A 26,435-nucleotide genomic window follows, 5' to 3' on the forward strand; every position below is an offset into this window, starting at 1 on the left:
ACACACACACACACACACACACACACACACACACACACACACACACACACACACACACACACACACACACACACACACACACATACACAGACGCGCAGAGGTGCAGACAGAGCAAACTCGAGCAAACTAACCCTTGTCATTACAGAGGGAAAGTACCAAAAAAAGGTACCGTTGGTTACCGGAACCGAATTTCAGGTACAGGTACCGGTACCGATAAAAAACTGAACGGAACCCATCCCATTGTATGAAGTTGCCCTTTCACACATGCAGAGATAGTCCGTCCAGATAATCGTTTTCACTCCATTTGGTTTACGCGATGGGTGGTGCCTGGGTAGAGCGTGCAGGAGGCAGGACATGATGCGTATTACAACTCTGTTACGTAGCAGCTTTGCAATTTGGTCATAAAAAAACGAGTCCCATGGCATTCCTTTATTTGTCTAATGATTTCGTACCGTTGGGCGCTGGCCGCATGATAGAAACGTCATCAACACGCCTACTTGGACAATTGGACATTACACAGACTTTATACTCAGGAGCTGGCAGGGTAAAGATCGTTTATTGTGCGATCCAACTGATTTAGACATTCGTTCTCAAATACAGCTCCTCCAGGTAATGTCGATGTAGATATGTTCAGGGTTGCAGTGCATGTGTGAAAGGGGTTATGATTGAGAAAAGAGAGTGACTGTGTCCTGTGCGGCAGCGTATAGAGTCCGTCCCCCTCCCTGCCACCCCTACCCGTGCCCTTTCTTCTCCAGGACCAGTTGTCCATATCATCAATCAGCCTTTCTGGTGTCTGTTCCCTGGCTGACAGCCACTCCTGATTTCGCTGTCCCAAAGGTCGCAGCCAGGCAGGCAGCTATCTGAGCAATGCAACACTAGTTGGCTGTGCTGCATACAGTCACACCACTGGAAGCCTCTGGAAACACACACTGACCTCTCATTAGCAGCTTACCACTAGCACACATATACCATACCACTGCTCAAACAGAGGCATGGGGCTACTAGATTGATTTTGCAAATGGACCTGCAGGTGGACACTTAGGCTGTCACTTTGTTTTTCAAAATCATCAGTTTGGATAGTTGTTATTGCATATTGCCTATGGACCAGAGAGAGCGAGACAGAGAGAGAGAAAAACAGTGAGTCTGTGTGTGTAAGAGAGAGAGAGAGAGAAAGAGAGAGAGAGAGAAAGAGATATTGGTACAATTACGAACACACTTATTTTTACAGTCTATGGAATGCACTTATTTCTGGCAAAAGAACGTCACGATTGATAAGATGACAGATATCCTCTAACTCTTAATGGTGGTGGATACAGCTCCTGTAGCAGGTTTTTTGCCCATATGATTTTGGTTTCAGTTTCAGTTTGGATGAAGCAGCGCAGCTCGCATTCGCAGTCCGAGCGTCAGTCAAGCAGCGCAGCAGAGAAGAGACAGATACAGGCCAATACAGACGAGCAACGCGGCAACACTGGGAGCATGATGCATGAATATGACTTCATATCAATTAACTCCACCAAACGCCTGACAATAAGGTCATCGTCCACTGAGATGTTTCACTGGACATCGTCATAGGCCAATTCGGTGGACATCGCCCAACAATAGTGGCTACACAATATAGATAATAGCATCTCTCTCTGATGCATCATGAAGAAGAACCCATACAATTATCTAATAAGGTCACCAACAACATATCAGAAAGAAGACATTCTGTGTCTTGCTCAAAGACACATAAACAGAACACATTTGCTGCTGGGACTGAAATTAAGTACCTCCCAAAAACCTCCATAGTTCACTTGACACCTAAACAGCAGACAAAAAACATTCTACTGTATCTCTTGCACCAACCTATTTCATAACTCCAACATGAAAAGGCTTTTAATGTACATATGCATGGAATAAGGAAGGGTAGGCACACAGTGGACCGCACAAGCAGTAATATCTCAAATGCCTTTCCGAGAAGCCATGCTCCAACACCACCTAAAAATAGAGTGTTCCCTCAACTCACGGGGATCCCATGGTTCTCTGCAACATTCCTGGTGTGAACCTTCTGCAGAGGCACGCAGGGGATCCACATGTTCACAGCACCAGTACATGGTGGTGGCCAAGCTGGTGACCTTGGGGATTTTCCCTTTTCCCTTATGAGGAAACGCATGAACATGTTTTCAAAAATGAGATTACATGTTATTCTTATGTGTATGGAAAAGCCAGGTAGTATTCGCAATAATACCGTATGACCTAAATGACGGTAAATATGAATAACCAAATGGTATTTTCTTGCCCATTTGAAAACTTAAGTAACTTAATAAACTACAATTGCACCATCTTAGAATAGAATGAAAATGATTGCATATATAAAACATATTATTACATAATTAAACACCCAAAACACCAAAGTACGAAGACATAGTGGACCAGACACAAGCTTTTGGTTTGAAAAGTAGAAGCCCGAGTCACCAGACGGGAGGCTCCAGGCTGCAGCCGTACAGTCTTGCTTATTTTTGTCAAACTAGTGTGAAACACCAGAAATTTTTTTCTTTTTTCCAGCGGCCCAGATCAACCAAAGAGTGCATCGGCCAGATTGTAATCTGTGATCTGTAAAGTGTCTTGAGATAACTTCTGTTGTAATTTGACACTATAAATGAATTTAAACAATAAAATTGGCATAGATTAGCATAACGATAAGCTTATTTGCAAACAACAACAACTAATCAAATACTGCTGCCAGTTGTGAAAGCACTGGTTGGTAATGTTAATAATACCAAAATATGCCTCTTAAGCTTTTTTCAACATTCATCTTGCTAGCTTACTTACTACCATGTTGTATGCTCTGCTGTATGTTGTCTTTCTCGCAATGTTTTGGGGAGAAAGCCTTTGTGAAAGTCACATCAGCCATGAGTAGCTCTTGGACTACATAGAAAAACATGAAAGGACAGCTATATTTGCAGAATATTGAATTATTTATTATTTAGTAAGGGACAAGTACAGAGAAACATTGACACAGGTATATTGCTAAAGCTAATTTCGAACACCAGTTTCTATGCCCAATAAAACCTCAGGTCAACCTGCCTCCAAAATCTAGGTAATCCACTTCCTTTCTTTGATTTCTAAATTATGAAAAACCAGGTTTTCTGTGGCAGTGAAATGATAAAACAAAATAAATATGCTAAATTCCATATTGATTTGAAAAATTAGCTACAACGTTGCTTATGCTTATATCTGAAATCAACATTGGTCATCTACGTTAGCATTAATATTGGACTTTTATGAAGAGATATCCTTCTGATTTATGTTGTATCTGCAACACAAATCAAGTTTTAAGGATCCTTAAAGCAACACTATGTAACTTTTCCCGCTATGGTCCCCCTACAGGTTGGAAGCGGAATTGTCCATTACATTACATTGTCCAGTTCATCCGAACTACAGATCCACTACCTGATCTGGCAAACTTGCATAATGTAATGTAATGGACAATTCCGCTTCCAACCTGTAGGGGGACCGAAGTGGGAAAAGTTACCTAGTGTTGTTTAAATTCAAGTCACTATAGTGTCAAAGTTATGACCAAAGTGACAACAGAAAAAAGTGCACGAATGGCAGATTTTAGTCCAGGAACACAACACACTGAGAATGTGCAACATTTTAAAAACCTGTTGCGCCTAGATAAAATGATTAACAACATGTGAAGAGTTTTTAAGAGCCTGCTGACACATAGGCTAACCTAGGCATTACTTCACTGCTTAAGAGTTTCCTGTCTGTCATCGCAACAGAAAACTCACTCTGTTATCTCACTCTTTCTAGAAGCCAGGAAAAAGACATGAACAGAGCCTAATAGACCAAGTCAGGGAAAAGGAGCCGAGATATCACTAGTAGCTAGATATACAAGTATAGATCCACACAGAATAGACATTAGGAGTTATGACAGGTGGATTCTGACATCCACCTATGTGCTTACGCCTGCAACCTGACCCCAACAGCATTTGATCTCTGATCCTGAGGTCAAGCACGACAGAGAGCTGACCTCTGACCTCCTGGCAAATGACACCAGTGTGTCCTTGTTGGCTCAGCCCTTATAAAGACAAGGACATGTCATATGAACAGAGAGGTGTAGGAAATGAACCAAGGTAACTCATTTCCTGGTAGACATTAATAATTTTTTGATCCTGGATACATTCATATTGCTGGTGCTACTGCTACCAAAACTACTACTTATAAGAATACTTTTTAGAAAGCTGCAATCGCTGGTTCAAACCCATTATTTCCATTATGACTCACTGTATATCCATCATTACTCAGCCACAATCAAATATTTGCACTTTACTTTATGTTAACGTAAGAAGGGCCACTAGGACAGAGGCTTCTATTCTCAAAAAATAAAGCCAAGTTTCAAAATAAAAGCCCCAGAAAGATATTTTACTGTAAGCCCATATGGAAAATATTGTGGTGTCCCCTATTAGCCAACTTTCATTTGTTAGTTAGTTGAACATAAATATCTACCAGGTCTTTATGGCACCATTTGCGACATGGCCACCACCCTTGTTCAGTCACGCTGTCAACCCCTATTTGACAATTTCAAAAAATTTTGGGGACATGTTTCAACAGCTTTATTAAACATATCAACCCAGTTCGGTGATGATTGGACAAACTGTTGTTGATTTATGGCCAAATTTGCACTTGGCCCATGCACATGGTGTGGTGTCCTCTATTTGAGCATAATAGTTTAACACACGTGGTTCATAATTGTTATGAATAATATCCAGCACGTTTTGTAATGTTTGGACAATTTCTGATTATTAGTCTGATTTGTGTTATGCCATATACATTGTTTGCATTTGTAGCCCACCCTAGTGGTGCATATGTGGATATTTCCTGTACGTTTTGTGATGTTTGGAGCAATGGTTGTTGAGTTAGGTCTATTCATGTGTTGAGCCACAGCTAGTCTATATCCACGATGTTCCACTTCCGGGATTGCTCCACTGCGGACGGAAATTCCGGATTTCCTTTTTCTTGGCCGGATGTTCGTCCCCTTCCTCTTTCTTTGTGTTGGCGTTCTAACCTCCGGTGGATTTCTGAGGACTATGGTTAACTGCTCCTCAGATCTCTGCAGGGTAAATCCAGACAGCTAGCTAGACTATCTGTCCAATCGGAGTTTTTCTTTTGAACGTTCACATGTTCCACCAAAACAAGGTCCTTCCTGAGACTGTTTTGCAGAGGCACCGTGGCCCAAGACAATTGTGATTGGTTTAAAGAAATACCAATGAACTAGAGCACATTTTTCTCCCACCTGGAAATGCTGTGTGGACTAGCCAGACCTTCCTTCGCAGTGCTGTGGAGGAAGGTCTTGTAATGCTAGACTAAGCCACGCCCTTTTAAAGTTCATTGATCAATATCTTTAAAACAATGAAAAAATAATAATAAGAAAAATAGAAGAAGAATGAGAACAAAAACAACAGGGCTCCAGCAGCGAGCTTCACTGCTTGGACCCCTACTAATAAACCGGCATAAACACAATATCACTGTTATTAGGGTTCTACCCCTTTGGGGTTTGAACTCTAATAACATTAAGGAGAACATTGTTAAATCAGTCATCATTTTTTAACTGTGGCCTAAAGTGAAGCAAGCCATGGCAACTAATGTGTTTTCTACTGAATATGATCTCTGTGTGAAAACATATAGTTCCTGCCATTCCTGTTGTGACAGATGACTCAGTGAATATTTCTTCCACGTGGATGACAGACACCGCCTCCAAATATGATCCCACGTGTTACTGCAGCTGGCTCTACTGGAACATTTGCATGTAGTTGCCTCATGTCAAAAAACTATGAGGTCCGATCAACATGGAGCCCATATTATTCCTCTCTTGATTTCAGATAGTTAAAGAATTGGATCAGCATCTCTGCTATGTCAAAACTCCAATAGAATCCTGCACTAAAACATGGATGTACTGTTCACATTCTTTGTGTACTTTGTGTGTGGTGTGGGGCTGTTTACATGAACTGGACTGCTGGACAGCAGACTGAGAGCCAGGCCACATCCCCAACCCCTCAACCCATACTTGTAGTGTACTTATTGGACATTTGTGTCCCGTAGCAAAAAGGCTACGTTCTTATAGGGCTGCAATTTATATATGTACATGTATATAATATGAATACATTCTTTAATATACTGTACATACAGTACATATATAAGAGGAAAAGTACCTCAGACTGAACCTGGGGACTGAAGTCATTTAGACAAAGCTAAAGATAGAGACGACGAGATGGCAAAACAGAAAAACAGAAGAGAAAAAGGAAAGACAAAGCTCATACAATTCTCTCCTCATTAACCTGTGTGGTGAAGGTGCTGTCTAACAGCGAGGATCATGTGACTGTAATACAGACACTGTGATGCAGCAGAAAATCAGTGAACAGCTAAGCATGTTGTATATATGTATATGTATAACGTGTATATAAATGTATGTCTAAAGGATGCTCTGCTTATCTAATAACTGTTTATCAGCATGCAGCTGATTGTGAGGAACACAAAGGTAGTGTGGAAGGGAATGGAAGAGTTGTAGGAAAAAGACAGTGAGGGATTGGAGCTGCGTGTGTTGCAGAACCATTCACTTCCACCCAGAGGGAAACAGCATGACTCATGAATAGAGCCTCTCTGTAGAAAGCACTGGGTCAGCTGTTTGAGCAGACCTGGTGCAAAAACACTGGCATATGCCAAGCAGGTTTAGCACTGCAGCTTCAAACACAGTATACAAAAAACAGTTTATATCCGCAGGATATCACTACCTTAAAGTTCACAATGCGCAGTCACTACGTGGGCACAGAGTGACCCCAACTACTCAGACTGCTGGATGTTTCACCTGCTACTTGAGAAATAGTAGTAAGTTAATGTAATATAAATGCATTATTTGCCACAGTTTATTATGCAGTGACAAATACTGTAGTGTTCTTCAAATCTGCCTACTCTTTCACAGCAATTTTATTTATGGAGTGAATTAAAATCATGACTAACAATAAAGACACAATGCAATACTTGATTTAAATTGTAAGAAAGATAAAATGTCAGCGGGGTAATGCTAGTAAAGGGACAGTCATGAAGATGGTTTGTTTACTGGCAGGTCCAGAATAGTGACGGGCGTCGCTGTGACTGCTGACAAGCAGCCAGCCATTACATCACACAGCCAGGATACACTGTCCTTGGCTGAGACTGAGACAAGGCCTACTGCCTCAAGTGGTGTGTGTGTGTGTGTGTGTGTGTGTGTGTGTGTGTGTGTGCATGTGTCTAATGTCAAACATAGCTGTAAGTGTGTGTCCATGCATGTGTACGTGCATAACAGCTTGTCCATTTTAATGAATTTTTGCTGTTGGTCATTAGTTAGAATTTAATCAGAACAAGACTTAATACCTAAATATAAAACAATTGAGGATCCTTCTTGAGCAAACATCATCATTGGCTTTAACAAGGCTGTTGAGGACAAGACACTGGAGAAAAGAGAACATATGTGTGGTGTGCTTATGAGGACCAACAGTGAGGCTACCTTTTACAAGCAACTGGGTAGGGGTCAGTAGTGGAAAGTACTTAAATGGGCTGTACTTGACATTCAGAACATTAATATAGCAGTAAACAAATGTTTGCTAAGTAAAGATATGTTGGAGTAATGCAGGCTGTTCTCCTGACTCATTCGTACATATAGCTACAAATAGTAATGCACTGTAAGTCGAATGTATTCCACGTATTTATTACTGTCAGCACCACGTTGATGTTGACCGCAAACATCCACATAGAGAGGAGGTCAGGGTGGATGTTTGGGTCCTCAATCACAGGACTTTTAAACAGGGGAGCGGAGTTCATGTCCGAAAAGAAGTTAAGGGGGAAAAACACAACTTACTACTTAGGTACTACTTAAGAGGACCAGTGATTTAACTCCAAACCACAACCTTTTTTTCTAATCTTATGTAGTCATTTTGGTGTCTAAACTTCCGCAGGACGGTCACCTTTTGTCGGCTAAATGTAAACTAAGGGATGTTAAGCTTAACTGTCATGTGGCAGGTACAGCGGTGGCCGTAATTTCGCAGGATATCATACAAACCCGTTAGGGAACGGTCTGTGAGAGCTGTGTGGAGGCAATCCTAGCCCACTTTTAGCCAGTATTGTGAGTACAGCACCGTTAAGCTTTGAGTTTTAAGGAACTCCACTAACTTTCAGAAAAAAACACAGTATTTACTACATCTACCTCACAGCTAACAGTCATCTTTTATTTCACGATATAACGAATTCTCGAGATCTCGTCAACCTCTACTAGTAAGCCAACATAAATCCTGATATGGGTTATGTTTTTAGTTCAATATTGCTAAAAACTGAAAGGTTACTGTTGATAAACAATAACCTATTTCCATCCAAATTGAATGAACTGTTTTTTTTGTTTATTTTTAGCAATTAGCGTTATCATAAATATAATTTGATTCGGGTTTCTTACTTCTGGATCAGACCCCGTTGTTGTCACATAAGCTCTGTATAGAATTCTATTAATACAAATACCAAACACTATGGTTAATGTGGTAATAAACACTCTGTATTGGCCATTCATACATTTTACATTTGAAACTTAAGTACATTTTGATGTAATACTTCTATACTGCTACTTAAGTCAACTTTTGAATGCAACACTTTTACTTGTAATTGAGTATTTTGTTTTCTGTACATGCTAGTATTACTTCTAAATACTTCCAACACTGGTGGGTTGATGATTGGAACATGTTGGGACATCTGTGAATAGTGCAAGCCAAACTGTGCATGGATTTCTTTCTCAAATGACAGTTCTGTTCTCTGTTTCTCTAAATACACAATCTTACACAAAATTTTTTACTTCTAATCTCATCCTCTACTTCAAAGCTTATTTTTCACTGCAAACAAGTCACCATAGAAATATTATGGAAAGTTTGTGGAAACATTAAGTCTATATTAGACGCAGAGAAAATTAAAATGTGCTAAAACCCTTAAAAGGTCACTACAATCGTATTATGCAGTACTAAAGACACACTGTAAATCATTATAGAAATATCATAGTGATTCCTTCTGAGCAATTGGCCCTCGCCCCTTTGTAAGCAGCCCAAGTGGCTGAGCTCCCAGTGTCAGAGATGCAGGCAGGGGACCAAGACAACACTGTTGTTGCCAGGGATGTTGCAGTCAGGCAGGCAGCATATCAACCTGCAGCAGAAGTATTCAGCCTGCTACCACAGGCTTGTTTGTTGTCATTCACAAAGTGCTATTCCTTACATAATAGGAGGCCTGTTTAGCTGTAGGTAAAGAACTACTTCCATAGAACACACATACATGATGCTGTACACACAAACACACTCGTACGACCTAGAACTTCTGAATGATTTCCATAAGTTGTAGGAATATTATAGTTTATTGTAGTTTATGGTAAACACTGTCTACTTAGGTAATATGTAAAATTCGGGTTAATACAAGCAAATCGTTAGCTACCCTTTAACAGGCAGGTGAACACACCACAGATAGCTTATTAAAGGTCATCATTACCTTTCTCCTCTGGCATTGTCACTCAGCTGTTTTCCCAAATGTGAGATCTTGTCACGTCCTTTAGTGATAGTTATATAGACAATATCCCAAAAATCTGTTCAGAGTCCTCTGGTGGTGTTGCAAGACATCGTCCGCATGCTCTGCAGCTCTGGTGTAATAATAGTGAGCGCTCTGTCCCCCACTATCTCTGGAATGAGCTGTAGATCATATGAGTCCCTGTGTCTCTCTCTCTCTCTCTCTCTCTCTCTCTCTCTCTCTCTCTCTCTCTCTCTCTCTCTCTGAGTTATGCAGCTATCTGTTATAAATAGAAGCATGTGCAGCTCAAAGAGAATGACACCTCCTCCTGGTATCTATCACTGGGTGTGTCCCAGTCTCCCACGTCCACAACAAACTCAACCTTAACATCTCAGTGATAACCAAACTATCCAGGTTCAGAATGTCTAAAATGGTGTAAAACCTTCATTTTTGTTATGTATCATCAGAGAAATGGGCCTGATTCACCAACCATCCCTAAGAAGAAAGGTCTACTTACAGTAAAATCCCACTTAGGCAGTTTACACATAGATTCCGACATTCATCAATGTTTTCTGATTTTGGGTTTTCTGATTTGTTCTTAGGTAAGAACAGAATGTACCCACACTCAAGAGAATGCTTACGCACATTTGAGTGCAGACATGTTTTTGGAAAATAATTGGTTATTGCATTTTCTTCAATTCTAAAGTTGTATCCTTTATATTTCTTAATAATTATTATCATTATAGCGAAAGCATTATGGTCTTTAAATATGACACTTTAATTCACATCAATTATGTTAATTGAGAACCACACCATCCAATAATAAGTGATTGATCAAGCTATTCATAGGCTCAAAGTAGGCCTTCAGGATTCTTTTTTTGGCTTTTGCCTTCATTAGATAGCACATCTGAAGATAGACAGGAAAAAGAGGAGTAAGAGAGAGAGTGGACCAAATGCAGCAAGCAGCCCAGGACCGAACCGTGCCGCACAACCAAAGTACATAGGGCGCACGTTATAATTAAAGAAATGGGTCTTACTAATCTGATACCAGTGACTATATTCTGACCTTGGGTCATCAGTGTTTTTCATTAAGTTTGTGGAAGACTTTCACATAATTTTGGACCATTATTATCACCATATCTGTGTCTAAAACGTTGGAAACACTAGAGCAGATAAATAATATACTATAACACTCTAAAAGCCTAAAGACAAAACTTGCTAAAGGAGTCCACTGGGGACCAATGACAACCATTAGATCTGAGAAAAGTCAGTTAGTTTTGATGCTCACATTGATTTTATATTCATACGGCTAAGGTGCTGCCCAAAACTGCTTGGGTGCTAAGCCTTATAATGGTAGGGAAAACACTGCTCATGCTAACTTTGTACTCGCCACCCCTTTTGTAGAGATTTGGGAAATGCGGACTCTGGCAAAACATCGTATATCCGAGCCAGCAGCAAGCCTCCTCAAGCTATCCTAATAAACCTACATTTTACATTAGTAAATTTAAAAATATATACATTTACTACTAAAAATATAATATTTAAAATGCTTGTCCCTGAAAATAAACCCAAAGATTAGCCCCCTGGATTAGCTATTTTGGCTAACTGGAGAGAGGTCTACTTTGAGGCCATTTCCAGCTGGATGAAATAACTCCTTCATATGAAAAAGGTTGTTACTGGTAGTGACCAACCCACATGGAATTATCACCAACAATACAGTTTCCATTTTAGCTATACTTATCTTTATAGCCTCTTTATCTTGTTTTGCTTTTTTGTCCCACAAACTCTGCTCTCATAAACATTTCCAGCAGCAGCAAAGAAACCTTAGCTAACCCCACTGTAAGCTACCTGACGAGCACCAAACTGCACACAGACAAAGCTAGCAACTTAGAGCTTGGGAAGAAAGTGGAACATCTAGCAGATAAAGAGAAAGAAAATCTTCCCAGGAGTTGGTTGAGATCAACACAGAGTTAAAAGGAGAATACATATTGCACTTACATACATCAGGTGGACATATATGACTCCAAAAGAATGCTAATGCCACTTCATGTCATCTCATTGTGTAAGTAGGCAATTGTTTGCTAGCAAGGCCACGTAGGTCACATTTTTAGTTTTTAACTTGTTATGGATCATCTCTGCCTAAAAGTGGCCAAATGAATTACATAATGGGTATTTAAGAAGAAGAACACATAGTACACGTTATTTATTCTGGGTAAATGATTCCAAAGGATAATGGATGAACAGTAAAAAGCGGTACAGGGCTCTTTAAGAAGTTAAAATCTGTTCTTTGTATGTGTGTAGGGACTAAGGGCTGTACCGGTACACTGACCTTAAAACTCATAGAACTGTGGCCGGGAGGTTTATGCCTCGACGCAGACCTGTGACGATTTCCTGCATGTCTTCCCCCCTCTCTCTCCCCTTTATCACCTAGCTGTCCTGTCAAAATAAAGGTGAAAAAGCAACAAAAAAAACAAAAAAACAAATACTCACACCAACACCCTTATTGTTTACCTAAATCACTTTTAACAGGCAGAGTTAGAGTTTACTGAATGTGTATCTGCCTAGATACAGCTAAGATTCTGTACCAGAGCCAGTATGTAATATGAATAATGATGTGGCAATAAGTTCACATCCAGACAAGAATAACTTTAATATCAATTTTCATTGACACTCCTTTGCTGCCCGCCAAAGGTCACCGTCATCAGTAACTCTGTGATAGTGGGTGTCACATCATAATCTGTCTCAGTATTCTACAGGTTTGGGACTAGTCCTTCAGAGAAATGTAGCTAGCTATTGTATTGACGTTAGACTCTAACAATTTTACAATACGTAGAGGGGCGTACTGGGGCTAAAGGTTTGTAGTTTGTCATGTAGAGAGTATAAAGTTTAAAGATTAGCAATCAGCAAGTTGTCACACAAACCATCTTAATAGTGCCGATTAATGTGAATTATCACCTGAAATAAGACCATGGTGGAGACAAATGGCCTCAATCTAACCAGCAATGATATTTTTAGTGCAACTGCTGCTTAAAACTGAGGCCAATTCTTCATTGTTCCTGTTCCTGTCCCAAAGAAGATCGAGCCACTTGACCTGGTTTTGTTGAAAGTTGTTTTGTTAAAAGTAATCAATTTGAAATGGACATTTTCCCCCATCCTTTCCACATCTTGTCCTATCAGAACCTGTTGTTGCAGTCACTGCTCATCTCTTGCCATGTCCCTGCATGAGCACTTGATTGGTGAAGGATCAACATTACACATGGATTAGATAGATTGATAGATAGATAGATATACTTTATTAATCCCAAATTGGGAAATTACTCTGCTACAAGCAGCAAGTTACAAGTTACCAAGGACAGACACACTACCTTAGACTAGGGATTGATAAATGTAAAGTAGTTTCAAAAAAACTACACCAGGGACCGCAGTCTCATTTTGATTATTTATGTATACTTAGTTAAATTTAAGGAAGCTATTTTTGTATTTATTTATTTTTGTATGTTACTGTGTCTTATGATGTATTAAATAATTGCTTAAAGCATTTCAACAAAGTTTTGTGTTGGTGTATGAAACATTCCAAAATATTAATTTTGACTTAAAGATTTTCATTTTCACTGTAAATACATATCGGTTCCAAAAATTGGAACAGTTTCATTAACTACTAATAATTGGTATTGGCCCAGAAAAAACAGTTTCGGTCCATCCCTAGATTAGACAATTGATTAGACATCATCCAACCTCCTACGTTAACTGCCTTGCTCTACGGTCATTGCACATGTATCGACAGTACAGCTGTATGCAGTTCAACTGCAGCTTGTCTAGATGTCTGATTTATGTTCAGGGCTTCATATTGATCAGCTGTGTGTGAGACTGGCTTTAGCTCTCACCATTGATCTGAACTGATACCTAATCAATACCCATGGAGCAGCAAGACTTAGCTTCAGGGATTCATCTGGAATCAAACAGCTTCACGCTTACAGAGGTAAGGACAGAGCTAACATACTTTGCAGGGAGGGGATGGACAAAATAATTTAAACGTATAATGAAAATGACATTTAAGTCACCATTACAAATGAAAGAAGAACTCAGAAGCAGTATGTGTTCAGTCTTTAGGGGGGGATGAATGGTGATGGACCTCTGAATGTTTTTGTTTTTTTGTAAATGAATTTGTAATGAGGCAATGTGATGGGGTACCATGACACAACTCACTAATTGAAAGAGATGGGAGTATTTGATGATAAATCCACTACTCAAACATTTTCCCAGGCCAAAGCATACAGCAAATAGTTGACTGTTAGAGTGTAGAGAAACAATGGGGTCATTCTTTACTCTGCTGGTGTGCGGTCACCTTAGCGTAATGGTAATGATGTTGGACCTTCTCCATCTTCTGGGACCCAGTAAAACAATGGCCACTTCCACAATGGTGAAGTGTGCAGGCCCATTCATTAGGCGCTGAGCCAAGCTTTCAGAACATAACTGAACCAGATGACCTGAGGGGGAATATTCTGCCATCCATTAAACAAGTGACCACTCCTGTGACGGATCCGCCTACATATAGTCTTGCATTGTCAGACCTATCTCCACAGCGCTGTGGAGTAAGGTCTGGCTCCTCCACACATATATTCCTGGGTGGGAGAAAAAAACGCTCTGGTTTTAATTTCTTTAAACCAATCACAATCGTCTTGGGCGGTGCTAAACTCTGGACGCAGGGACGATGGTTCTGTAAAATGGTCCCAAGAAGGAATTTGTTTTTCGGTGGAACATTTGCACCGCACAAAAAAAATGCCACATACAATATTGAATGAAGTTAACTGTTCACACAAAATAGTAATGTGAGCTATTTAAATTGGCTGGTTAAACGTAGTTTGCTCTTACCAGTGTATCGCCGTTTGTAACGTTACTTTGTCCACAGAAATCCCACTATTCTGTCCCAAATGAACCAGTTAGAGAGGAAATGCTGTAAACATATTCTTTGTAAATCTTTACAATTATTCCCTGAAAGAACCAAGCAGGCCTTCCTTGTTGCAATTTTCAGCTTGTAATTGCTAGCTCGCTCACACACACACACACACACACACACACACACACACACACACACACACACAATTTTGGCCAACAGTTCACTGGCTTACGCAGCCTGTGGAGATCTGGCAATGCTTCTTATTAGATCTTATTAGAATCTTATTAGATCATGTGTATATATACAAAATGTAATTGGCCATTTTTGTGTGTGTTTTTTCTGCACTCTTGCCTAAACTCTAAGTTGTTGTCCATTATCCCATCCTCTTTCAGTCACTCTGTTTTCTGGAGACAGTAACTTTTAAATAAAAATCAACACATTTAAAAAAAAAAAAATTGATTATTAACTTATCAGAATCGAGCATTGAATCGTTCTAGAGAGAATCGCGATGCATCTAAGAATCGATTCTTTTTCCCACCCCTACACCCTTTGGGCGGTATGACCAAAAATTTGTATCACGGCATTTTTTTAAGATTCTGCCGGTTTCATCACGGTATTTTCTTTCTTTTGCATGACTGGACCTTTACATAGGTTTATAATGGCTTTTTATACTGTCAGGAGTACATAGAATATAAAAATAATTCCAATGTCATCATGTTTACTAAAAGCTTTGATTACTAAAGAGTTTGCTTGCTCCACAACATTATACAATATATGAAGGAAATTAGAATGCATGAAACAGTTACAGAATCTACTGTAAACTATTTTTATTGTGAAAACTGCAAAGTAGTAAAAATAAACTTAAATTAAAGAAATACACATACATGCCAACAACTTTAACATTGCTTCCTTTTCTAAACAAAATAGGTGGAGCTTAAGATAGCTGAATAAACACTATCTTGGCCTGTCTAGAAGACAAGACGTATCTTAAATCCAGTGTTTGAATCACTGCTCTGAACCGTCTTATTCGACAGTCTGTAGCGGGACCGTAGGTGGATTGTTATTGCGTTTGTAATGTCGGTCCGCTGCATGCTTGAGGTGACAGAATAACGTTAGCACGACCAGCAACGACAGTGCTAAATGAAGTACGATTTTTTTTATTTTAATTAAAAAACTTGGGAACAGCAGATGGTTCCTCTCTTGGGCACACGTTCTGCTTTTTCTCCGGTCTTTCTTCATCCTCTATCTTTCTTCTCTGTTCTTGAATGTGCAGTAGCGACCGGAGCCTCTCCCAGCTTAACAGACGCTTATGCTATCTGGCTAGCTAGCAGCTATAATGTTACCCAGCATGCCGTTTGGCTGTGTAAATTTGTAAATGTACAATTATTAGTGTTACAAATTGTTCATGTCACAAATTGTTGTGTGCTACCGTGTTTTGTCCTGTTAAAGAGAGTTAGTTGTGGGTTATTAATTGTTGTGTTATGAAGTTACTCTCATGAGTGAGAAGGGTATGCAGTAAACAGGGGTCCCTCGCTGTTTACCTCTGCAGTAGCGCTCTTTGTGGCAATGTGTCGTTATTACAGTATATGAAAAATTCATATCATATGGGAAATCTATACCGGTATTGGTTTAAACCAGTTTACCACCCAGCACTAATCCCACATATTGGAAAATCCGGGGATGTATTTTCAAACTAATTATAAAGTTATTGTATACTGCCTTTTTAAGACAACACAGCTCCAGAAGAGACTATAAGAACAGGCAGCACCAGAACAAAAAAATCCAAAACACATAATTCACTTGGTGGTTTCTGTGACATGAGAAATATCTTGGATGAGTAGTTCTGCTCACAGATAAGTAGGCGGTCTTTAATGTGGCCCAGGACACAGTCCCGTTATCAGCGCTGTAAGAATGTGAACACGTGGCTCAGACCACCTCGGAATGTGGTTTTAGTGACCGGATCTCAATGTGTCTTGAGAGTGTTTTCACCTGTACCTAGAGCTATTCACTTGTGATCCAATCAATCCGATCGGATCTTAATACCGGGTGGAAACAGGGTCAATATATCAGCTTTTGGAGGTTTCAGGATTGGCCTAGAAATAAAGGAACCCTGGGAGATAAAGGACAGGCACAGCATGAGCTGCTTTCAAAGCCATGAGATGGCAGGTGAATGGTTTCTACTCTGCCAGGTCAGATCAGGAGGAGCTTATTAAAAACGACCAAAAATAACAGACAGGATGTACCAGAGAAGTGTAGAAAGAATGAGCTGATTGTTGGTGAGCAGAGTGACATGCCAGAGGGACTGAGCAGCCAGTATGGCCTTATTTCATCTCCGACACCCTCCCCTCCTTTCTCACACATCCTCAATTACACTCTTCTTTCTTTCCCTGTTGTCTGAAGCTGTGACAGATCTTCACTGGAACATAAACCAAAGGAAGTGCTCAGTAAATGGGAGGAAGCTTCAGGGGAACACCATGCATGGTGGACTTTTCCATGTGACTTAGCAGCAGGCACCGTTTGTGTGTGTGTGTGTGTGTGTGTGTGTGTGTAAGAAAAAAACAAAGGATCTGCATTGCAAATCGTCCAGCACCAGAGCTGCCAAATGGCATCCACAACAAATACAAGAAGAGGGACCCAAACAGAGCACTCCCGCTTCCAGCCGAGCCAAAATAATGAAGCCACAACACAATTTACAGCAGCATGATGACATTTACGAGGATAAAAATGCCAAATATGATTATAAAAATGCCACTTTGGGCTTTTGTCATAGGAATCTATGCAAAAGTGTTGGTGCATTTTTATAATAAACATTTGTCCTTCTCCAGGAACCATCACCTTATCGTGGTGGAGAGGTTTGTGTGTCCCTATGAACCTGAGGGCTGTGTTGTCTGGAGCTTTGTGCTTCTGGTAGGGTCTCCCAAGGCAAAGTGGTCTCAGGTGAGGGGCCAGACAAAGAATGGTTCAAAAAATCCTATGAAAAATCGAGGAAGGGATGAAGTGACCCTGCCCGGAGGAAGCCCGGGGCCCCCGTCTGGAGCCAGGCCCAGATGGAGGGCTCGTCAGCGAGCGTCTGGTGGCCGGGTTTGCCACGGAGCCCGGTCGGGCACAGCCCGAAAAAGCTACGTGGCGGACATCCCTCCATCCCATGGGCCCACCACCTGTGGGAGGAACCGCTGGGGGTCGGGTGCGCTGCCACATGGGTGGCAGTGAAGGTCAGGGGCCTCGACGGACCAGACCCGGGCAGCAGAGGCTGGCTCTGGGGGACGTGGAATGTCACCTCTCTGTGGGGGAAGGAGCCGGAACTTGTGCGGGAGGTGGAGCGCTACTGGTTAGATCTGGTGGGGGCTTACCTCTACGCACAGTCTTGGTTCTGGAACCATACTCCTGGATAGGGGTTGGACTCTTTTCTTCTCCGGAGTTGCCCAGGGTGTGAGGCGCCGGGTCGGGTGTGGGGATACTCACAAGCCCCCGGCTGAGCGCCGCTACGTTGGAGTTTAACCCGGTGGGACGAGAGGGTCGCCTCCCTACGCCTGCGGGTTGTGGGGGGAAAAACTCTGACTGTTGTTTGTGCATATGCACCAAACAAGAGTTCAGAGTATTCGGCCTTCTTGGAGACCTTGAGTGGAGTCCTGCATGGGGCTCCAGTTGGGGACTCCATAGTTCTGCTGGGGGGACTTCAGCGCGCACGTGGGTAATGATGGAGACACATGGAGAGGCGTGATTGGGAGGAACGGCCTCCTGATCTAAACCAGAGTGGTTGTTTGTTGTTGGACTTCTGTGCTAGTCATGGATTGTCTATAACTGAACACCATGTTCGAACATAGGGATGCTCATAAGTGTACTTGGTACCCAGAGCACCCTAGGCCAAAAGGTCAATGATCGATTTTATAATCGTTTCATCTGATCTGAGGCCATATGTTTTGGACACTCGGGTGAAGAGAGGGGCGGAGCTGTCAACCGATCACCATCTGGTGGTGAGTTGGGTCAGGGGGTGGGGGAAGACTCTGGACAGACCTGGTAAGCCCAAGCGGGTAGTGCGGGGTAAATTGGGAACGTCTGGAGGAGGCCCCTGTCCGACAGACTTTCAACTCACACCTCCGGCGGAGCTTTTCGTGCATCCCTGTGGAGGCTGGGGGCATTGAACCCGAGTGGACAATGTTCAAAGTTTCCATTGCTGAAGCTGCGGTGAGGAGCTGTGGTCTTAGGGTCTTAGGTGCCTCAAGGGGCGGTAACCCACGAACACCGTGGTGGACACCGGTGGTCAGGGAAGCCGTCCGACTGAAGAAGGAGTCTTTCCGGGATATGTTATCCCCAGACGACTCCGGAGGCAGTTGCAAGGTACCGAAGGGCCCGAAGGGCTGCAGCCTCTGCCGTGAAAGAGGCAAAGCAGCGTGTGTGGGAGAAGTTCGGAGAAGACATGGAGAAGGACTTTCGGTCGGCACCAAGGTGCTTCTGGAAAACCGTTCGCCACCTCAGGAGGGGGAAGCGGGAACCATCCAAGCTGTGTACAGTAAGGATGGGGACGCTGTTGACCTCAACTGAGGAGGTAATAGAGGCGGTGGAAGGAGCACTTTGAGGAACTCCTAAATCCGACTAATACGCCCTCTATGGTAGAGGCAGAGCTGGAGGATGAGGGGGGATTGGCATCAATTTCCCTGGTGGAGGTTGCTGAGGTAGTTAAACAACTCCACAGTGGCAAAGCCCCAGGAATTGATGAGATCCGTCCAGAAATGCTTAAAGCTCTGGGTGTGGAGGGGTTGTCTTGGTTGACACGCCTCTTAAACATTGCGTGGAAGTCTGGGGACGGTGCCTAGGAGTGGCAGACCGGGGTGGTGGTTCCCCCTTTTTTAAAAAGGGGGGACCAGAGGGTGTGTGCCAATTACAGGGGTATCACACTTCTCAGCCTCCCGGTAAAGTCTACTCGAAGGTGCTGGAAAGGAGGGTTCGGTCGATGAGTCGAATCTCAGGTTGAAGAGGAACAATGCAGATTCCGTCCTGGTCGTGGAACAACGGACCAGATCTTTACTCTCGCAAGGATCCTGGAGGGAGCCTGGGAGTATGCCCAACCAGTCTACATGTGTTTTGTGGATCTGGAGAAGGCGTATGACCGGGTGCCCCGGGAGATACTGTGGGAGGTGCTGCGGGAGTACGGGGTGAGGGGTCCCTTCTCAGGGCCATCCAATCTCTGTACGACCAAAGCGAGAGCTGTGTCCGGGTTCTCGGCAGTAAGTCGGACTCGTTTCAGGTGAGAGTTGGCCTCCGCCAGGGCTGCGCTTTGTCACCAATCCTGTTTGTAGTATTTATGGAAAGGATATCGGCGTAGTCGGGGTGGAGAGGGGTTGCAGTTCGGTGGGCTGGGGATCTCATTGCTGCTTTTGCAGATGATGTGGTCCTGATGGCATCATCGGCCTGTGACCTTCAGCACTCACTGGATCGGTTCGCAGCCGAGTGTGAAGCGGCTGGGATGAGGATCAGCACCTCTAAATCGGAGGCCATGGTTCTCAGCAGGAAACCGATGGAGTGCCTTCTCCAGGTAGGGAATGAGTCCTTACCCCAAGTGAAGGAGTTCAAGTACCTTGGGGGTCTTGTTCGCGAGTGAGGGGACAATGGAGCGGGAGATTGGTCGGGAGAATCGGCACAGCAGGTGCGGTATTACATTCAATTTATCGCACCGTTGTGACGAAAAGAGAGCTGAGCCAGAAGGCAAAGCTCTCAATCTACCGGTCAGTTTTTGTTCCTACCCTCACCTATGGTCATGAAGGCTGGGTCATGACCGAAAGAACAAGATCCAGGGTACAAGCGGCCGAAATGGGTTTCCTCAGGAGGGTAGCTGGCGTCTCCCTTAGAGATAGGGTGAGAAGCTCAGTTATCCGTGAGGAGCTCGGAGTGAGAGCCGCTGCTCCTTTGCGTCGAAAGGAGCCAGTTGAGGTGGTTCGGGCATCTGGTAAGGATGCCCCCTGAGGGCGCCTCCCTAGGGAGGTGTTTCAGGCACGTCCAGCTGGGAGGAGGCCTCGGGGAGACCCAGGACTAGGTGGAGGGATTATATCTCTAACCTGGCCTGGGAGCGCCTCGGGATCCCCCAGTCGGAGCTGGTTAATGTGGCCCGGGAAAGGGAAGTTTGGGGTCCCCCTGCTGGAGCTGCTACCCCCGCGACCCGACCCGGATAAGCGGATGAAGATGGATGGATGGATGGATGGATTTGTCCTATTTTTTTGGGACATTTCAAAAGTTTGCTTAAAATTAGCTTAACTTAACTGAATGGAAACACTACTAATGACTATGACTCGGCTGTTATTTCCCTCCGACTGCCTGTCAGGTTTGCACACACTGAGGAAATGGACTCCCAAATGCACGACTCACTGGCAAAGTAAAGTTCAAGCTGTTTATTTGAACCAAGTTCAAATATTCAGAGGCGAAAATCCCTTCTGCAGAAGGTATAAACTAACACTGGGACACAGAGGACAAAGAGTGAGTGTATTTACACTGGGGCAGGGGACAATCAAACACAGGTGGAACACATTAAGGCGGGGACAGGTAATCACACATGGTGGGAAGGCAGACAACGGCTGGAAGTAAAGAGACCTGAAACTAGACAAGACTTGACAACGATGCCCAACCCTAATTACAGCTAGGTTTAATTACAACCTGTCTGATCATCTCAATGTTTCTTGACATGTCAGGTTTACTTTTAGCAATGTCACCGTACTGCCAGACCACAGCAATTATGCTGCATTCACACCAAATCAGGGGAAAACGCCTGAATGTGCGTAGTGCGTTGCTAGGGGATAGCCTACTGAAAAAAATCCGCAGTGGCTGCACAACAAAAAAGTTGACAAAAAATAAACTTTTGGCAAAACCGCAACCCGATGTCACGCTGCGGTGGCCAAACACGTAACCTACCGGTGATCAGATAAAACACAATGGAAACACAGATGGGCCATTTCAGTGACACTATCACCGCCGCACAAACCTGCACTAATCGCTGCAACGCCTGATTTGGTGTGAATGCAGCCGTGTGCATAAACAATTTTATTATTACGATTAGGAATGATGGCCAAAAAGCATGAAGGAAATATAGCCTAAATGTGATAAACCACAAATGCTCTTCAACAGCAAGCATGCAAGCAAATGAAGATATAGGAACGTCCTCAGGACCTTCTGACCTGTTTTGTTAGTTTGTTCAGTCCACTACCTTAATGTTTACTGTTGCTGTGGCAACTATATTAGCTCATCTTAGTCTTCCAAACAGCAATAAACCATAAAACTCTGCATTTAAAAACAACAAAACAAGTACAACTACCTACAGTCATACCCCTTAGGACCTTAGCCATCACAGCTTATATTGTCAAATTAGAACAATAAAAGCTTTAATCCCTGGGAGCTAGGTTAGCCAAATGGTCCACTCCATTCACTGCTGTGTAAAAAAAAAAAAAAAAATCCGAGGACATCCCTGCCCACAGTTTACAACTCTGTGGGCACAGTTCAGAAAGCCGAGGGCACCGTTTATAAACTTTGCTCAGGTATTTGGAACGATTAGGAAATGCTCTTTATTTTCTTAGCTGACACCGCTGCTTAGACGCTCACTTCTGTTGTCGCTCATTTCCGTTTTTGCTTTTGCGTTTGTGTTGTAGCTTTTCTATTTGTGTTCTAGCATTTGCATTTCTGTTGAACCGTCTCGGCCACCGTAGTATGGCACGTGGCGGAGGATGGAAAAAAAACACAGCGAAGCCAGAACTATGCAGCACAGACACGCCTTATGGAAAATCTAGGTTAGAAAACAATCTGAGCCAGTCAGTGAAAAAAAAAAAAAAAAACGGAAATTGACGGTGAACAATTGCCCATTGACGTTACAGTGCAGCTTGTCTCGCTTAATACTGGACCAATGTCAAAGATGGTTGTTCCCATCAGTCACTAACTGTGGATTTCCACTGGATGCGGAACGTCTGTGGACCGGCTCCGCTGCAGAACGGCTGCGTGCTCCGCCGTCTGTCAATACCCACCAGGTCCGGATTTGTTGCGGCACGGCTGCGGCCATGACTGACAGCTGTAGTCACGAGGACCCACAATATCTTGCGAATTCACGTAGAATAGAACCACAAAACCAACCAAGAGTTTGTTTCCATCCAGAGGAGTAGACGGGAAACAACTCTGTGTTGTGTTTTCAAGGTGTAGTGCAGGGAAATATGATCCGCCGTGAGCACGGTGTATTTTACTTTGAAAATTAACTGGATTTTTATTTTGTTTCTGTGCTCGACTTCCTGTCCCGCACTATCTGCCATGTGCTGAATTGTTGCTCCGAAGGGCTGCCGGCCGCCGGAGCTGGGACGGAGTAGGGACGCAGACGTTCCGCAGTCAGTGGAAATACACACATTGACTTTAATGGAAACCTAATGTCTCCGTCGACGTTCCGGAGCGGATCCGCAGCCGTTACGCATCCAGTGGACATTGCCGGTTAGACACAGAAACATAGGAAAATAGGGTCCAGGTTGAAAAATACACAAGTTACCCTTTAAACTCTGCAGTGTTCTAACTCTAATAAGAAACCACTAGGTCATTATTGAGCATGTTAATGCATGACACGCCTGGAGCACTAAAGTGAACAAGACTATCATAAAGAGCTTCACTTCAAAGGCTAAGATGACCGTATCACTACTGGAAATATCTGGGGGATAATGGATAAGGGATGGACATGGGAGCCCCGAGAGCCCACAGAGGGATCCAAAAGGCTAGAGATGTGGGCCTCTCTATCTTTGTTAGTGTGTGTGGGCATACATTTGTGTGTGTATGTGTGTGTGTGTGTGTGTGTGTGTGTTCCTCTGCAATGCACCATCCCCAATCCTGAAGCTGAGTTCAAAGGAGGACATTAGGCGGTGGGATGGTGTGTGTGAGTGTCTGCAAGAGCCAAACAATGAGTACAAAGTAGCTTTGCTTTACACCTCCAAAAGGAGTCTTTAAAGTGAACAAAATGCTACTTAACCCAAAAAGGTTAATATGTCCCTTTTACTACTGTACCTCTAATGTACGGCAAGACATACAAGTCATATTCACAGTTTGATGAAAGCTAAGATACACTGTTTGCCACTAGAAAGGTATTAAATATAACTCTGGCCCAATCAGTCCCATCCACCTTTGAAATGATGGATATGATGCAGTTTGAAAAACCGATCAATAGTTTAGTTTTCTATGGAAAAACTAACAAACCGATTATAATGATATGTTTATCAGATTCAATACACTTTGTACATGGGTAGGATCAATCATCACTTGGTGGGGTACTCCAGTGATGGTGAAGTATGGTCTGAATCAAGCTGAATCCTACATTCCCATCTTTTGTTACAGAAAGCAGAAGGGAGCCAGAGAGCATTAATCACTGCGTGTCAGTCTGCTTTGAAGTTACCCTTTAAGGGTTCCAGTCGCACCCGGCACCACGAGGGGCCAAAAGGGGGCTTTGCCCCCTCAGTTGTATTTTCTGCCCCCTGGTTCAACATCGACCATAAAACGTACAAACACAATTACTATTACAAGGTCTCTATGGCATCTTTATCGCAGGGGACTTTCAACTACTAACAATGTAATCCCATCTGCAGTGACACAGAGAGCGACCGCTCCCGCTGTCCTCTCACTTCACTACTAGCCTATGTCTATTAGAGCTGTCAATCTTCCTCTATAATACCATTCAAATTTAATTTGTTATTTTTTAAATATTTGAATAATATTTGAATATTTAATGCTCAAATGCAGCCTGTTATTAATATGTACTACACTACTCAGGCTCATGCATTGTCAATGCCACTATAAGCATGTGGTTGTTGTTACACGTTCTGTCCACTAGAGAGACTTCTAACATCAGCCTGACCTTGAAGGGGACCTACGTCATGGCGCATTGCATTTCTGACACGCCGCTCTGTTTACATTTTCCACCACGAACACATAGCGACAAACACAAATCCTCAGAGAACTCTGGAATGAAATATTATCTAACAAGTGTAGTGAAGCGGCTCTGCACTAAAGGTTAACGGTGCTCGGTTAGCACAATGACATCATGTTAGAAAGCACAGCCGAGACGATTTGTCATAAACTAACGTTAAGTAACAACAGTGTTAGCCACGAGGCTGACTAGGCCAAATAGTGCTGCCACTACTATTTTAGTGATTTATAAGCAACCTGTTTCTTGCAGATTGTCTCACATTACTGAGAATACAGCTGTTGTACAGCATGTAAAGCTAACTTTGACAGCTGTAGGGCAGCTAACATTAACTTTAGCTGTCTCCATGACGCTCCCAGCTAAGCTAACGTAACTATAACTCGCGACGATTTTAAAGTTATGTAAAACTATTTCCCATCCTTCTTCCCCCCCCCCCACACCACCTTATTGTTCATCAGACGTGACATGACAAAAGCATTTCGTTTTTACATGCTGGTAAGCCAAGGCGAGAAGAGGAAGATTAGCTAACGTTAGCCATCATATTTATTTAAAAAAAAAATCACATTTGAATAGTAATTTCAGCATTTGAAGTGTATTGATTGTTTTACTATTCGAATTATATTCGACTTTTGGAATTTGTTCCAACAGCCCTAATGTCTATGACTTTAACCCCCTTATAAAAGCCGCTGTGCTGCGTTCAGACCACGACCGGAGAGGAGGAGGGGAGGAGAGGAGTAGGAGAGGACGAGAGGAGACGAGACGAGTCGAGACGAGTCGAGACGAGGAGATATAAGATGTGATAAGAAAAGAGGAGACAAAAAGGAAAAGGAAAGGAAAATGGTAGGGCTGTCTTTGACTAAAGAAATTCTTGTCGACTAACACTCATATACATATGTATATACATATGATTTTGTCGATTAATCAATTAGTTGATTTAATTAACAGATCTGTAAAACTGAGTTTCTCCACAAAGAATCAAGCAAAAGCAACGTGTGCAATGTGCTCAAAAGTTTCTTGAAAATCAGTAATTCAGCATTTAAAAGCATAACAAAATGACTAATGGACTAAAGAAATCTTAGTGGACTGAGACCAAAACGATGGATTAGTCGACTAACCGACTCAGAGATACAAAGAGAAAAGGGTAGTGAAATAGCAGGAAAACGGAAAGAAAAGAGAAATGGAAAAAGCAGCAAGGAAGAATGGGAAGGAGGGGAAGAAGTTGTTTCCTGTCTTAATGGTGCTGAAGAAACAGAACAAAAAGAGTGGAAGGGTCAGAGGAAAAAATATGTGTTTAGAGCTTTACTTCAACTAATACAGCAGCACGCACACACACACACACACACACACACACACACACACACACACGAGAAAGTGAATTGATGAATAATTCACTGAAGCTCATTGATCTTTGTCTCTCAGTCTCCAAACAGCAGCAATCCGATCCAGGTGTTATATGCAGAGTTAGCTCCCGAGGTAGCTGCACACATTCCCATGATGCATTTGAAAAACACAAAGGACAACATGTCCTGTTTTCTCCTCACCATGCCTACAAATAGCTCCAGTAGACATATGTTCATCACATTAAAATTCTTCCTGAGTTATTATAGGGACACATTACATCATAAACTGCAGGCCCACAACACACTATGTTGCCAATTAGAGTGACAGAGCTGCTTTGAAATACATTTTGACAGTATAATATGTCCAAACAATATAACTTGTATTGACTTCAACAATCACTACAAACAATATGTTTGTTATTGCCTTACAACTATCTGCAAACTATGCCTCTATGTGGAGCATTAAATACTCCGGCAGAACAGGATTAAGTAAAAGCGGAGGGTCCGACACAGTTAATAGGAAAGCTTGCTCTGTTCAGGACTCTCCATCTCTTTGGTTCCTCAATGTCTCAGTTCTGCAAGTCAAGTTAGCCATAGGTAAACGGCACGAATGTCAAAATTCCACAAAAGTTGAAGTTGACACAAAGGATTAGCATCTCATGAGAAAATCAGGAAGATTCAAGAGTAAAGTTGTTTTGTTGTTAACACAACTCACCTGGTAGAGCGT

At 42.6% G+C, this 26,435-nt stretch overlaps 1 protein-coding gene across 1 annotated transcript in view; it reads right to left on the minus strand.

Moving 5' to 3' along the window:
• The window catches only part of ablim2 (actin binding LIM protein family, member 2), a 98,666-nt gene extending 88,961 nt beyond the window's left edge, over positions 1-9,705 (minus strand). The window contains exon 1 of the mRNA XM_078276154.1: positions 9,532-9,705. Within this exon, the coding sequence (XP_078132280.1) occupies positions 9,532-9,547 (16 nt within the window). The 5' untranslated portion in view covers positions 9,548-9,705. The remainder of the gene's footprint in view (positions 1-9,531) is intronic.
• Positions 9,706-26,435: the final 16,730 nt, after the last annotated feature.

Source organism: Sander vitreus, chromosome 19 (genome assembly GCF_031162955.1).
Source record: "Sander vitreus isolate 19-12246 chromosome 19, sanVit1, whole genome shotgun sequence".
NCBI lineage: Eukaryota > Metazoa > Chordata > Actinopteri > Perciformes > Percidae > Sander > Sander vitreus.